The 15,383-nt window shown below is 22.1% G+C and overlaps 7 protein-coding genes across 7 annotated transcripts; 2 read left to right on the plus strand and 5 right to left on the minus strand.

Moving 5' to 3' along the window:
• Nucleotides 1-526: 526 nt before the first annotated feature.
• On the minus strand, nt 527-1,787 carry T551_02440 (uncharacterized protein; the record flags this gene model as incomplete). Its single annotated transcript, XM_018374703.1, has 2 exons — nt 527-1,567; nt 1,620-1,787. The coding sequence occupies 2 exons, from the start codon at nt 1,785-1,787 to the stop codon at nt 527-529; spliced, it is 1,209 nt and encodes a 402-aa protein (XP_018228925.1).
• Nucleotides 1,788-2,857: 1,070 nt separating this feature from the next.
• Nucleotides 2,858-4,650, minus strand: T551_02441 (uncharacterized protein; the record flags this gene model as incomplete). The annotated part of the gene is made up of 3 exons (XM_018374704.1): nt 2,858-3,618; nt 3,670-3,937; nt 3,979-4,650. The coding sequence occupies 3 exons, from the start codon at nt 4,648-4,650 to the stop codon at nt 2,858-2,860; spliced, it is 1,701 nt and encodes a 566-aa protein (XP_018228926.1).
• A 1,644-nt stretch (nt 4,651-6,294) lies between these two features.
• On the minus strand, nt 6,295-7,818 carry T551_02442 (uncharacterized protein; the record flags this gene model as incomplete). The annotated part of the gene is made up of 6 exons (XM_018374705.1): nt 7,630-7,818; nt 7,446-7,584; nt 7,243-7,401; nt 6,849-7,195; nt 6,454-6,805; nt 6,295-6,409 (listed from the first exon to the last, which is right to left on the minus strand). The coding sequence occupies exons 1-6, from the start codon at nt 7,760-7,762 to the stop codon at nt 6,295-6,297; spliced, it is 1,245 nt and encodes a 414-aa protein (XP_018228927.1). The 5' UTR covers nt 7,763-7,818.
• Nucleotides 7,819-9,387: 1,569 nt separating this feature from the next.
• T551_02443 (import motor complex subunit PAM16) lies at nt 9,388-9,917 on the minus strand (the record flags this gene model as incomplete). Its single annotated transcript, XM_018374706.1, has 4 exons — nt 9,388-9,510; nt 9,556-9,790; nt 9,834-9,850; nt 9,894-9,917. 4 exons carry the CDS (start codon nt 9,915-9,917, stop codon nt 9,388-9,390), a joined length of 399 nt encoding a protein of 132 aa, XP_018228928.1.
• A 148-nt stretch (nt 9,918-10,065) lies between these two features.
• T551_02444 (C-8 sterol isomerase ERG2) lies at nt 10,066-10,851 on the plus strand (the record flags this gene model as incomplete). Its single annotated transcript, XM_018374707.1, has 4 exons — nt 10,066-10,332; nt 10,375-10,536; nt 10,582-10,675; nt 10,718-10,851. 4 exons carry the CDS (start codon nt 10,066-10,068, stop codon nt 10,849-10,851), a joined length of 657 nt encoding a protein of 218 aa, XP_018228929.1.
• An 83-nt stretch (nt 10,852-10,934) lies between these two features.
• T551_02445 (uncharacterized protein) lies at nt 10,935-12,351 on the minus strand (the record flags this gene model as incomplete). The annotated part of the gene is made up of 4 exons (XM_018374708.1): nt 10,935-11,322; nt 11,363-11,882; nt 11,928-12,287; nt 12,333-12,351. The coding sequence occupies 4 exons, from the start codon at nt 12,349-12,351 to the stop codon at nt 10,935-10,937; spliced, it is 1,287 nt and encodes a 428-aa protein (XP_018228930.1).
• A 1,399-nt stretch (nt 12,352-13,750) lies between these two features.
• T551_02446 (SAM complex subunit SAM50) lies at nt 13,751-15,373 on the plus strand (the record flags this gene model as incomplete). The annotated part of the gene is made up of 4 exons (XM_018374709.1): nt 13,751-13,783; nt 13,837-13,974; nt 14,019-15,144; nt 15,192-15,373. 4 exons carry the CDS (start codon nt 13,751-13,753, stop codon nt 15,371-15,373), a joined length of 1,479 nt encoding a protein of 492 aa, XP_018228931.1.
• Between the last annotated feature and the right edge of the window lie 10 nt (nt 15,374-15,383).

The following is a 15,383-nucleotide window of genomic DNA, read 5'->3' on the forward strand; positions in this document are numbered from 1 at the left end:
TAATAATTTTAATAAAATTGAGATTTTTATTTTATAATTTATATTCAAAATAATAATGTTTGTGATATTTTTATGGAATATTAAAATTATATTTAAGCTATTTATATACGAAATAATAATTTAAAAAAGTTAATATTTTTTCTTATTAAAATGTATTTATAGCTATTTTAAAATGTAAGAAATTTTATTTTTAAATTCTTTTATATATTAAGAATATTTTTAATAAAATGCAACATTTTTAAATAAATTTTAAATTGTTTCTTAGTATTGGTAATATGAATTTCAATATATAATATTTAAATATTCAAAAATAAAATAACCAAAAATAAAAGTTAACACTGCAATAGAGATAATAATAATTATGCTATATACTTATAAAAATATTTGCAAAAAAATTATATAATTTAAAATTACTTTTATAATTTAGAATCATTTTATTTTAAAAAATATTTTATTTATTTATATTGTTCTCTATATTGAATTTGCAATAAAATTAACAGACTAGTATAAAACTAAATATTAAAATTTATTCTACTTTTTCTGATAAATTAGGCATTATAGTAAAATCAAGAATTCTTTTATCTTTTGCAAGATCAGCTAAACTTAAAGTAGTGCCATCATAAAGCGTTATAATAGGACGATTTAAGCTCTCATTAAGAGTTAAATCTTTTTTACGTATTGCAGTAACATAATCAAGATATGTTGTATTTTTTAAATTTAGTCGTACTACATCTGTATATAATATATTTTTAGAAGTTTGTAAAATTGTTTGTTCACAGGTATTATTTTCTGGTAAATTTGATGTTTGACATCCTATATCTGAGAATGTTAAGGTATCCAAAAAGATTTCATTTTCTTCTCTATCAGACTCCTTTTGTTGAGTATCAATAAATTGAGAAAACCAATCAGCTCTAATCATATTCGAAGTAACAACATATGGATGTGTTGATGAGTATTTTTGACAAATATCATGCACTTTCTTTTTATTAATAATAGAAGATATAATTGATGATTTAGTAATATGTTCTTGTGTAGAAGATAAATAAACAATACCAAAATCTTTCTCAAGACAAAATGGGCAATTAATTGACCCTTTATATAGAGGTGTATTTTCCAAATCAGTATTCAAACTACATGGAGAATGCGAATCCGTTTGTTTAATTTGAACAAAACATTCTGAACAAATAGGTTTATTGCAGCATCGCGTATAATTAAGTTTTGGATAATAAAGAAAACATATGAGACATTCTTTGCTATTTCGGTATAAAGAAACTTCTAATGGTGGAGTAAAAAGCTTATATAATGTCGAAAAGAAATGATGAAATAATGAAATAATTGATCTGAAGCGAAAAGTATATGGCTGAAAAGATTTATGTTTATTTGATTTAAGAACATCAGAGAGATACTTTAGATAGAATCCACCTGGAAATTTCCTTGTAGAAAGATATATTGTATTTTTAAATGGTATTGCAAGATGTTGACGAACAACTTGAGCAAGTTTTTTATTCGACCAAGATGAATCAAATTCTGGTAAGCCTTTATAAAATGGAGCCATTTTCTTTTCGAACTAGAAATTAATTATATATTTTTCGTTTTATTATCCAATTTTATAAGCCTACCATTAATTGATGGACTATTATATATTTACAATCTTGAGGAGTTTGATAAAGATTATGTGTTGTTAAAAATCCACCATCTAACGTCACATTTAATGGAATTGAAAACCGAATGCAAGACTGATGTCCTTTTGATTCAATAAAATCTAAATTTCCTAGAGTATTATCCATTTTTAAATTTAGATTTTTTTAAAAATTCTTTACGAATATACATAAGACACTTCGTGGAAAAATAAAACCGAAAAAGATTTTTATAAATTTTATAATTAAAAAATAAAAACTTTAAAAACCAAATAATTAATTAAACAATACAAAATAAGTCCTACTAAATATGAATAAATAAATAAATAAATATAAAAGATTTTAGGTTAAATAAGAAAAATAATTATAATTTATAAAACAAAAAAGTACTTAAGATTAAATTATATTTAATTCAACACATCAAAATTAGAATCAATAGTGCATAATATTATATTTATAAAAACCATTTAAAAATATTAAATTTATGTTTTAGTAAAAAATTCAGAAATTAGATAATTATAATAAATAATCAATTTACATCATAAAATAATTTAAATATTTTACATTTATTTCTCTAACTAAAATCTGCAAATATGAAATGTAGATTGATAATTTAGTATATTTTTTAATTTTGAATTTCCTCAAATTTATTAATTTTTAAAATTAAATTAAAAAATATTAAAAAATATTAAAAAATATATAAACATATATAAAAATAACATACAAAAGATTTTTATATTTAAGCATGCTAGAAGAATTCAAGTATGTAGATGATTTTAAATTATAGAAAAACTGTGCTAAAAAACTTAATATTGGTGAAAAAATTATAACTCTGTTTAATCTATACATTAACAATAATAGCAAATAACACTTTTCCATTTAAAAATATCACAATGTTTAATTTAAAAATAAGATTATTTGAATATAGTTCAAAAATATAGTTGTAATCCAATTACGATTTATAGAATATTACAAAAATACAACTTTAGCCCAAAATATTTGAAATAACCAATAACTACTATTAATTCATATTTATAAATATCCTGATTACCATATAATTTTAATTCAAATTCAATATTATTTTATAATTATAGAAATATAATTATTAATGATTATTACTCAATATAATTCCAAAAATATGATTAAAGTTTTAACTTAAAATTATGTTTAATTTGTTTAATTCTAAATCATTAAATTTAAAAACAATATTGTATTTCAAATTAATTTGCATCTGGAGAGGTATCAGAAATATAAGTCTTGCTCATGGCTGTAGCTATTTTATCATCAAAATCTTCATCAAAATCTAATATATCCGAATATTTCTCGGGTTTTCTTGAAGCAGCAATTTCTACAAAAACAATACTAGACGGTCTTCTTCTAAGAACATGTTTAGTTTTTGAAAATCCACAACATGTTTCACATAGACATGTACATGTACAAAAACATGTTGATGGTTTAGATGGAATATAATAATCAGAAATGTTAGCTTCTGTTGATGCATTTTTATTAGAAGTATTAGCTTTTAATGGCATTTTTTTATTAGAATGCATTTCCTTTTGATAAGATAGATTTGCAAGATACCCAGATATTACTGAAGATTGTTTTTCAATATTTGCATAGTTTATTCCTAGGTTTGAAGGCATGGACTCAGATTTATAAATATTTAAATTTTTAAACGAATTAGCATTTTTTTCTTGAAGAAAAAAATCCTTAGGAAATCCTTTTAAAGTCTGTGATTCTCTAGATAAAAAACCATTGAACATTGAAATGTAAGTTTGAGTTCCTTCATTTTTAAACTTTTTTGTTTTTTTAAAACTTTTAAAAATGAATTTTCTGAAAAAGTTATAATTTTTAATACTAGTTTTATTTTGTTTAATAGTAGAATTGGGCAGGAAACTCTCTTTTGCTTTTTTCTTTAGGACCATGGAGTCTGATCTAATATTAGGGTCTGAATTTATAATAGGACTTGAGTTTACATGTCCTTCAAATATGGATTAGACTATAATAAAAAAATCAATAAATAATATTATACCAGATAAGTGTGAAATAGTTTTAATATCAGACAAGATTTTGTTATTATGTTTAGCAGGAACTACAGCTTTTGCAAAATTATCGTTATATCTCTGGCAAAACTTGATCTTAGGAAATTTAAACTTAGAACGTCTTTTAGAAACTATAGTTTCAAAAGATTTAACATTGTTGTATTCTAAGGGAACTATAGTTTTGGATTCAATACCAATATCTTGTGATGGATTTATAAGTTTAAGATATTTTGGATCATTAGACATCAAAGTTACTCCCTAAAAGTTTAAGAACAATTAAATAAAAAAAAAAATATAACCTTGTGAAATCCAGTACTATTAAGTGAAGGTATTCGTGAACGAATGTCCATAAAATTCCCATCTGGAAACACAAGATTTGATATATTGTCATCAATGGTTTCCGCATGTAAATCATGAATAGATATAATTGATTCATTGTAAGATATATCAGAATATTCATCGGAATCATCCAGAACTAAAAAATATGGAATACAAGGCAATGTAGGGAGCATGCCAAATTCAGAAATAAGACTATTTTGCCACGTAGACATTTGAGATATATGATCTGAAACACTATATCTATGAGATCTGACTTTTTTTTTAGTGTCAAAATTTTCAGAAAAGTTCCTATTAACGAACGGTTTTTTACTTGTAAAAAAGTCTTGATTCTTAGATGAGTTTATATTCATTGAGATATTCTTATATTCAAATGTATTGATATTTTCGGCATATTCTGTTCCTTTAAACTCTTTGCACAACTCTCTTGTCTTTATAGAATACATTCGAGATTTCAATGTTTCAGGTGACAAAAGAGCATTATCACTATTCTGAAGATTAGTAGATATATATTGAGAGCCATTTATTTGATTCGTGCATGAAAGTGGATAAGAACCATCTATTATCGGCTTTTCTTTCAATATTGCTTGCTGAAAAACATGATTAAATGAAGGATACGTTTTTTTCTTGGACATTGAATTTAAATCAAAACCACAGAAACATAAACTAGGTATTTTTAAAATAACCATTTAAAAATACAAATCATGATGATTTCACAACACAAACAAAACCAAACACTGAAAAATTATGCAAAATACTTAAATAACGTTTTGACTTTAAAACTTTTAAAACTTCATTAATAAAAAAATATATTTGCATCATAGGTTCTTCTATAAGTTTTGATCAAACATCGTAACTCATGAGTGTTGTCAATAAATACCTATAAAAATATTACAAAACTATTCTCAGAATAGCAGAAACCCCATAATTCAATTAAATTTATTCCTCCTTAATTAAGAACTATTCTAAAAACTTTATACAGAAATTTAGCTAAACTGTCATTTATTAAATATCGTAACTAATAATTTGAGCCAAACTATATAAATAAAAATGTCAATATTTTTTAACTATATACAAGCAGTTTTCAAATACCGACTATAAAACTTTATTAGTTAAAAACTTGAACTTTTCTTAATTAGCTTTAACTTTACTAAACTTCGAATTATAAAATCTCACATGACGTATATAGTTAAGCGAATAAATGTTTTAAGTTAAATCGATAATTTTAAAAAAAGTTTATCGAAATTTTTGAATGTTTACTATAAAAATCTAAATTCTGGAAAGATTGAGAATTCAGCGGTAGAAAAAAAAAATAAATATCTAGGAAAGTAAATGAATTGAAAATTATATATTATATAGTTCGTTTTATATTTGTTGAGATTAAAGTTACATGAGTTATTAATGTGAGTAAAACTTATGATCTTTCAAATTAGGAATTAAATTTAGAAAAATATTAGAGATGTTGAGATTTTTAGTATTTAGTTATTAGTGTTTATATATTAATTGTAATTTTAGCATTATTTTTTTATAATTTTTATAAATACATTTAAGAATTCAGTATTTTTAAGTTTATTATTGTAAGTAAATTAGTGATTATTACATATCTTTTTTTATTTAGCCTTTAGTATATTATAAATTTATATAAAAATATTATAAAGAATACATGTTATAAATATAATTCTTGATAAATTTCAATTTCTCTTAAAACATTTTTATATTTTTAACTAAAAAAATTTAGAAAAAAAGGATATTTATAATAATTATAAAGAATATTTTTTTATAAAAATTTACAAATGAGGATTAAATATTTTTGTTGTAACCAATACAATATTTTTTCTAAATTATATATTTGTACTTTCAAAATGAAAAAAATATCTAATCATTTTTGTATTAAAAAAAATTATAAATTGTTTAAAATACAATTTTACATTTTATGCTTAATTTTTAGCATTTTTACATAATTTTTTATAAGTATTGATTTTAGAAAATTAAATACTTTTCTAACTTTTTAAATATTACATTATAATATTTAAAAGTACTAAGGTCATAAGATTTATAATAACTTAATATGATTAATTTAAATATGTATTCAAATATATAATTTTAATAAATATTTCTTAATGTTTTTAAAAATATTCATTTTATTGGTAATAATAAAATATCATATAATTGCTTTTGATAAAATCTTTTAAATAAAATAATATTGAATTCTAGAGATTATATCAACTCATTGATATATTTTAACATATTTTTTATAGCAAAATCATCATATACATATGCTAATTGTTTTTATAAGTTAATTTTCGCTTCTTTTTTTGAGCATCTTTCCATTTGCGTTTCCAATTTTTAGTAAATTCTAATCTAGTATTCATCCAATTCTTTTTTATTTTTTCACTAAAACATATTATAATAAATATTATTAAATACATAAAATATACTTATCAATCTCTTGAAAAAACATACTAGGAACTTTGCTAAAAATAGACATAGAATGCAATTCTGGATTATCAAAATGAGGAAAAAATAAAGAAAATTCCGTAGAATCACTATTCATAAAACACTGCATAGAAGATTTATGAATATTATTTGTATTAATATTTGTATTTTTACTATAAAAAATGCTTTCTTTATTTTCTAAATCTGAATCATTGTTTTTAAAAAAACAAAAACTATTTTCTTTTATGTCATGTGGATCTGAATTTTTTTTTGAGCCAAATATAGATTTTAAATCTTTTACATTGATAACTGATTTTTTTACTTTTGAAGCAAAAACATCTTTTAAATTTGTTTCTAAAAATTATATGAAAATAAATATAAAAATCAAAGTTATTACCATTTAATAAATTAAGTTTTATTTCACTATTTGAGCTTTTTTTTAAAGTAGCATTAGATATTTTATCTAAAATTAATAAATCCTTTTCTTTATTTTGCTTAGATTGCTTATCATTTTCTTTTGATATATCAAATATATTAGCTTCTATTTCTTTTAATAAATATATATTTTTAGTTTTTAGATTATTTTCATCAAATTTTAGTTGGTTACATGTTCCATTGATCCATTGACCAAGTGTATCATCAAACATATATGTAAGCTCTAAAATATTTTTTTTACTTGCTTTTCCAGATAACTTCTTTAAATTTATTTTGTTTTTAAGATTAAAAAGTATTTTTCTTTTATTACTAAACTTATCTTTAATATAAATAGAAATATTCGAAATTTTAAAAACCTTCTGGATATGTTTTTTTCTGAGTTTTTTAATAGTTTATTAATTGTCAAATCTTTATTTTTGATTAAATAACCACATAATACATTTTTAGTTTGTTTTTTTCTTGATTTCGTATGTAAAATAAAAGATAGTTCGTTTTTCTGCTTTTCTATTGCATTCCTATTCATTTTAGAAAAAATCATATATATATATTTCTATCTTACAAAATTTGATATGAAGGTTTTGCTTCTTCAATCTGTAATTGATGAGACATAAAAATGGACTGATTCAAAACATTTTTGCATTGAAGCCATGATAATTCTGTCATTTCCATTGAAGCATATGCAAAACAATTAATAGCTCCTATTTTTTACCATCAATGTCATTTTATTTGTCTTGTAAAATTACCTTGTAATTTCCGAATAATCTCCAAAGAAGCTGTTTTTTTTCCAAAGGGTAATAATAAGACATCCAAATCATCTTCACAGACATTTGGAGAAAGATTTCCGATAAAAATTCTCTTAGTTTTTATTTCATCCATTCTTTTTTTAAATCATTCACTTAAATTATTTTGGATATATTAAAAATACTGATTGGGAATCATGTATCAGTAGGAAAACATAGAGATTTATTTAAAATATTTTCTTGATATTTCTTTTTATAAACTATAACATTTTATCTGTTAAGTTTTAAAACTTTATTTTAATCAAAAATATTTAAAAATAAAAAACGGTTAGATTCAAAAGAACTAATAAAAATTATTATTGAAGAATAAAGTATGTTTTTTGCAATAAAAATATGTTATCTTTTTTAATATTCGTTTATCTTTATAAAGATGGAAATTTTTCTAAAAAATATAAAATTTAATAATAATTTCTAAACATGGAAATATAAAAAAAAGTTTTCATTAAAAGAAATGGATGAAATATTTGAAATTGTTTCATGAAAGATTTTTAAAATAACATTTTTTTTATAAAATATCCAATAAATTTAAGAGCAGTTTAATATATATCTACCAATCATAAATTTATATAATATTATTTATTTAAAATGAAATAAAAAACAACTAAATGAGTCCACTTAAATATTTAAAACAGATTTAATACAACCTGTATTGAATCAAAATTTAGAATTAATAAACCTTTTGTCATTTTTTATAAAGTTAACTATTTATTTTACAATAAAAAATATTACAAATAGATCACAAATAGAAATGAATTAATTATTTAAAGTTACTAATTTATCTTTAAGAATCATAAACTAAATTACATATCGTAAAAAGTAACTATTTTAGACATTTAGATTTTTTAAAATAATTATTTATTACTTTTTTAATAATTTTTGATAATTTATCAATTTAATGTATACTTCATATTGAAAATTTTTCTAATGATGAATAATTTTATTCTTTTCGATACACTTTATTTTTTAAAGCATTTGAATTTCTTATAGTTTTATTTCATTAATAAATTTAATAAATAAAGCATTTAAACTGTAATTAAAATACGTAAAACAATTAATTGTACTTTAAAAAACTAGTTGAAATATTAAATATATGTTTAACTTGAATGTTGTAACATTTTATTATAATAGTTATTATTTTATAATGAAAGTATTAATATGGATTCTAAACACAGATTTTAAACTAAAAAATATTAAAAATTAAACAATATGTTTAAAGTTTATAAAATTTATATTTATATAAGACTAAAAAATAGTTTAATTTTAAAACATTTCATGTATATTTATAAAATTTAAGTTTACAAAAAATATTTTCATAAAATTCTACAACTTGTATTTTATTATAAAAGAATTTAATTTATTAAATAAAAATGATATTTAATTTTTAATTTTTTAAAACCAAAAATTTGAAATTCAAGTAATGATTTTACAAATAAATATTTTAAACAAATAAAATTCAGGAATAATAAAAATAAATGTCAACAAAAATAACTAATATTTCTCCAAATATGTTGTTAATATAATATACCATAAAACCTTTGATAAAATGAAATGCAGTAAATTAAAACTCTAATATTAAATCTCAATATAAATTTTCATTAAATTATATTCTAAATTATATGTCAATAAACTTATATAAAACAAAATTAAGGTATATTCTCTTACTTTATGCATTGTACTGTGTTTTAAACAATTTTTTTAAAACTATATATCTTTTTTCTGAGAAATATCAAGTTTTAATCGTTCTTTAGCCCAAAAAATTTTAGTTTGAAGATATAAACTTCCTCCATTTTTTGGATCATTTATTTTATATAAATATTCATACTTCTGGAAAAATATAAATAAAAGCATTTTCAAATATAAACACAAAACCTCTATCACATCAGAAAGCTCTATTGGTGTTTTTTTTATATTTAATATTTGACATGCTTCAGGAATCGTGATTCCTGTTTTTTGTGACAAAATATCAGTATTGGTATCATGTATTTCCCTATGAGACTCATAGATATTATTCTGTGCATGTTTTAATGCTGCATTTGCTGCAACTTGTTTATACGCTTGAACAAAAGCACGTCCAAGAATCTGAGTTCCAACAATAATAATTTGTCTATCAATTTTTAATTTTTTTTAAAAAAAAATAACAAACATACGCTATTAATTGATGTGCCTACTCTTCTATTAAAAAACTTTAAAATTAAAGTCAATATTACCATTTTTATTATTAATATGAACATTCGATACGTAATTTTTTTAAAAATATATTTTTTGGTAATTATAATTCTTAAAGAAATATCCAAAAGATTATTTAGAAATAGTTTTGGTATATTTTTTCCTTTTTTCTGGAGATAATCAATTTTATTAGTCATTTTTTTATTTTCTAAAATGTCGCTATTTACTTTTAGAAAATCAATAATTTTAGGTATTTTTATAGCCTTATTATGTTTGTTTGATAGATTTTACTTGCCAAAACTTTATATATTTTCTCCAAAAAAGTTACAAGAACTTTCAGTTCAAGCAATTAAAAAGCATCCACATGATACTAAAGCTTTAATGGATTATCTTGCAGAATCCATTAGGAAAGAATATGGGGATAGTGTTCTTCCTTTAGACCACAGTAAATGGTTTTTTAATAATGCAGGAAATGCTATGGTTGTTCAATAATAAAAATTAAAATATTATTAAAAATAATAGGGTTCTATGGTACTGCTTCATCTATCTATATCTGAATATTTGATTTTTTTTGGTACAGCTGTGGGAACAGAAGGACATTCTGGGGTTCATCTTTCTAATGATTACTTTACTATATTGGTTGGAGAACAAAAGATATCTGCTCCTGGTCAACTTAAGCCAACAGTGTGTTTAAATCTTGAATGAGCTATTCTATCTAATGATTATTAGATTTATAAACCAGGAATGCAAAATTATTTACCACGTATGAGAAGGGTCCAATATTCTATGCCTGGTGAGTGTTGGGCTTTAGAATTAGCACAAGGTGATCTTTTAATATAATTTAAATTCATATTAAATATTATAGGATGGATACCTTTAATGTTTCCATTTGGGTTCATAGAAACATTTTTTTCCACACTTGACTTTGGCAATCTATGGACTACTCTTTATTATGCGTCCAAAGCTATGTTTAAAAGTTTTATAAATGGAAAATTTTAATTAACGACAATATCATTATTTATATATTAAAATTTAAAAAAAATCTTTTAATTACTAAATGTTATATTTTATGCATGTCATTATTATTTAATATCAAAATCATTGTCTTTTAAGCAAGTTGCAATCCCATTATTAATAACATTATCATCTATTTTAGTATTATCTTTTATTTCGTGAATAACCTCAAATAGTTCTGCATTACGGACCCATTTACGTCGTCTGGTATATTTTCTAAAATCATCTTTTGAACTTTCTTTTTTCCATAAATTATCAGTGTAAATCCAACCATCAGAATCTTTATCCCCTGAATCATTAAGACTATGTTCAATGCTCCATGATTCATCTATCCACTCCCAATAGGTCCTATACTTCTCTTGTCGACCTGTTTCAGGGTCAATTCGAATAGCTATTTTGTCTTTAGGTAATAAAAAAGCATCTGGATTTGTACTAGTATATCCATCCTCGTCAGTCCTAATATATTTAAAATAATAAAAATAATTAAATAAATTACCATGGTGTTCGTTCATGAGGAAACATGCTACATGTCCATCCAAAACCTATCCATTTCCGTTGGTTTTCCCATAAAACAAAAGCATATTTAACACTTTTATCTGAAATATCTGTTTCATTCTGTGATTTTCTTTTAGAAAAACCTTGCATAATTTTACTTTCTCTAGGCATAAAATTTATACCAACAATATATCCTGCTATGGCTCTCACTAAACGACTTCTCCAAAGAATAATTCGCATAACTTTTACCCATGGAGCATGCCATATAAATATCATTGTAATAATAAAAAATATCATCTGTCTTGGTGAAATAAAAAAATGAAGTATTATTATCCAGAATGGCGAAATAAAAAGAAGACGAATAAGGATAGTTACTGATAATTGTGGACTAGACCAATTTAAAAAAGTAATTATTTCATTTATTGGCGCCATTAAAATTGAAAGTCGTTCTCGAAAAAACTCTGCTTGATTTATTACAATATCCAAATCATTCTGTACATAAGCTTTATTATGTTCATGCTCTATTTAACTTAAATATCTTACAACAATTATAATAAAATACTTACTCAATTCCCTTCTTTTTTTTACAAATAGAAATGCCATAACTGAAATCACTACCCAAGGCCCATATATTACTAATGTTTCTATATTAAAAATAAAAATCCACCAGCATACAACTAAAAGAAAGCTATTCCATGAATCATTGCTGGACCAAGTTAACAATGAAAGGATCCAATTTGCCCATTCAAAAAGAGGACGTAGTAATATTATAACACGAATTACAGATGGTGGCGTTGAAGAAAAAAGATTAACTTTATTTAATGAACATGGAGTAGATGTTGATGATTCTAATGATGCTACATCTTTTGAAAATGATGCGTATATTAATTTTTTTTTTGCTGGTAGTACAATTTCATTTATCCAATCTATATGAAATGTTAATATCTTTTTTTTTAAATTTTTTAAAATACCTGTGTCAATTGTTGCCATATAATTTAAGTTTTCTTATGTTATAAGTAGCACGTAAAAACGATAAATATATTTAAATTCTATAGATATAGTTTTAGAAATATGTTTTACTATTTAATTAAGGTGATACAATTTTACTATAAATATTCAAATATATAACTTTTTTAAAAAGAAAAACGTATTAAACATAAATATATTAAAAGAAACTAAAAATGATAAAAAATCAAAAGGTACTATATAATATCAAATTTACGAATAAAATGAGAGAATAATGCAATTTTAATAGTAGAAAATAATAATTAAAGTTGATACAAAAGGAATTATTTTTTTCATATTTTTTACATATATCTATATTCAAAGATATTATAAATATTTTAATCCAAATAAATTAAAATTATTTAACAAATTATTCATTTCTTAAAGAAGTAAATAATTTAAAATAATTATCTAGATATATCTTATAATTAAATTGTTATTTATTGATACTTTAGTTTAAACATCTAACAGTTTATATTTATTAAAAATTTACAAAATAATTAGCATAAGAATATTTATAGAGAATAATAATAAACGTACATTATTTTCAATATTTTAACACTTCAAAATTATCTTAAATACTATCTATAGTTATAAAATTGTTTAAAACATTTCATTCTTTAAATTTAAATATATTTAAATAAAAACCAATTTACTTATTTTGTATTATCAAAATATTTTATAAATATATGTTTTTATTATTAAAAACAATATTAAAAATATTCTTTAACATAATAAGTTTAATTATACTATTTTAAAATTTACCATTTTTTCCTCTTTCTAAAATAAACTATTGAATTTAATTTATTAATCCAAATTCAAAGGTTAAAAATTAAACTACAATGTAAAAATTCTTTATAAAAACAATTTTGTTTAATTTTTAATATAAAGTATTTTAAAAATATAATTAATATTCAAAGATTAAGTCGTTAAAAATAAAAAAAATAATAAAAGTATTTATAAAAAATAACATAAAAAACAATTATTTAATAATATAAAAAAATGATTAATTAAATCATTTATATTAAATTGCCAAAAACAATATCAAAAAAAATATTTTTTAATTTTAATTTTAAAAGTTTCATATAAATTTCAAAAACATAATTTTATAAGAATTTATACAAAAAATACATATCATAAAGAATTCAAAAACAAAAAACTAAAGAGCAAAAATACTATATATTTATTTTTGTTAAAAGGTTAAAAACAACGTCCGAAGATTAACTCGAAAGACGCAAAATGCAAAACATTGAAATTTCATTTATAAAAAAAAACATTTATTAATATTCTTAAAATAAAAAATTGAAATATATACACCTTTTTTTAAGAAAAAACATAAGTCTACAAAATTTAAATTATAATTGCCTCAATTGAATTAGATAACATGGAAAAAGAACAAGTAAAAAATGAAGAAAAGGTTAGTTCATACTTTATTGTATAAAAAATAAAAACTCAAAGAACCAATCGTAGCAAGAAGACAAAAATACAGATATTTCTTTTTCTTTAAATATACCCTCACTTGAAAATGCATTTCTTGAACATAAAATTGCTATGAAAGCAAAACAAAAAGCAGATTATAATCGAACAATTTTTCGTCTAAATGAAATTGTAATTTTCTTTGTTCAGAAATTAGTATCCTAATTTTTTAATAGATTGAAAGAAATTCAACATTACCTGTAAATATTTCATCAATTCGAGTTATTGGTGCAAATAATGTTCGTCAATCCTTTTTAAAGAAAATATTATTTCCAACAAATGATAATGAAAGTGAAAAAACGCTTTCATCTGCATTACTTTCTATTCAAAATACTGCTTCTCGGCTTGAAAAATTTGATATTTTTGAAAAAATTTCTGTAACTATAGATCAAGCATCTTCCCCACTTGCAGCAAAAGATGATATTGATGTGATTTTTCATGTAAAAGAAAAGTCTAGACTATGGATGAGAACGGGGACAGATTTAGGTAATGGTGAAGGTAGCGCTTATGGCAGTATAAATATTCGGAATACATTTGGTGGAGCAGAAAATCTCCAAGCCAACATAACCTTCGGAACGCACACACGATCTGCATTTGAAACTAAACTAACTACACCTATTAATGCTAATCCTGATTCTCAATTTGAACTATCTATTTTTAGTATATCTCGGGATAATCATTTTTATGCATCTCATGAGGAACTCTTAAAAGGATGTATTGGACGATTTATTTGGTCATCTAATTTAGGTCTTCATGATATTTCATATAATGGAATATGGAGACAAATAGGTAATCTTTCTCTTAATGCATCTCCAACTATAAAATTGTCTTCTGGTAATTCATTCAAATCTTCAATTGCACACACTTTAACCATTGATACCCGTAATAACTCATTGCTCCCAAGTTCAGGTTTCTTGTTTCGCACAATGCAAGAAATAGCTAGCTCTACTATTTTAAGCAGCGATACATCTTTTGTAAAAATAGAAACAGAATTTTCTAAAGCAACATTACTTTCATATATTCAACAAATTATTCTTAATAATACTATTAAAATGGGAATTTTATGGGGGTTAGATAAAAAGAGCATAAAAGTAAATGATAGATTTTATTTAGGAGGGGCAACCAATGTAAGAGGTTTTTATTATAACGGACTAGGTCCTCATGATGGAAATGATGCAATTGGAGGTGATATTTATATGGCATCTAATACTTCAATTATAACATCAATACCAAAATTTAAACATTGGCCTTTAAAACTTCAAACCTTTGTTAACACTAGTTCACTGTTGTTATTAAATGAAGGTTTCAAATATAATATGCTTTTATTAGCAATTCTAATACTTTTTAAGAAAATTTTAAAGATACAGTATCTGAACTTATTTGTAAACCTTCAATAGCAGCCGGTATAGGACTCATATACTGTCATACAATTGCTCGTCTCGAGTTGAATTTCTGTCTTCCTATAGCAACTAGAATATCTGATAGAGCCAGAAAAGGAATTCAATTAGGTCTTGGAGTTCAGTTTATGTAATTTTATTATA

This window comes from Pneumocystis jirovecii (genome assembly GCF_001477535.1).
Source record: "Pneumocystis jirovecii RU7 chromosome Unknown supercont1.11, whole genome shotgun sequence".
Taxonomy (NCBI): domain Eukaryota; kingdom Fungi; phylum Ascomycota; class Pneumocystomycetes; order Pneumocystales; family Pneumocystaceae; genus Pneumocystis; species Pneumocystis jirovecii.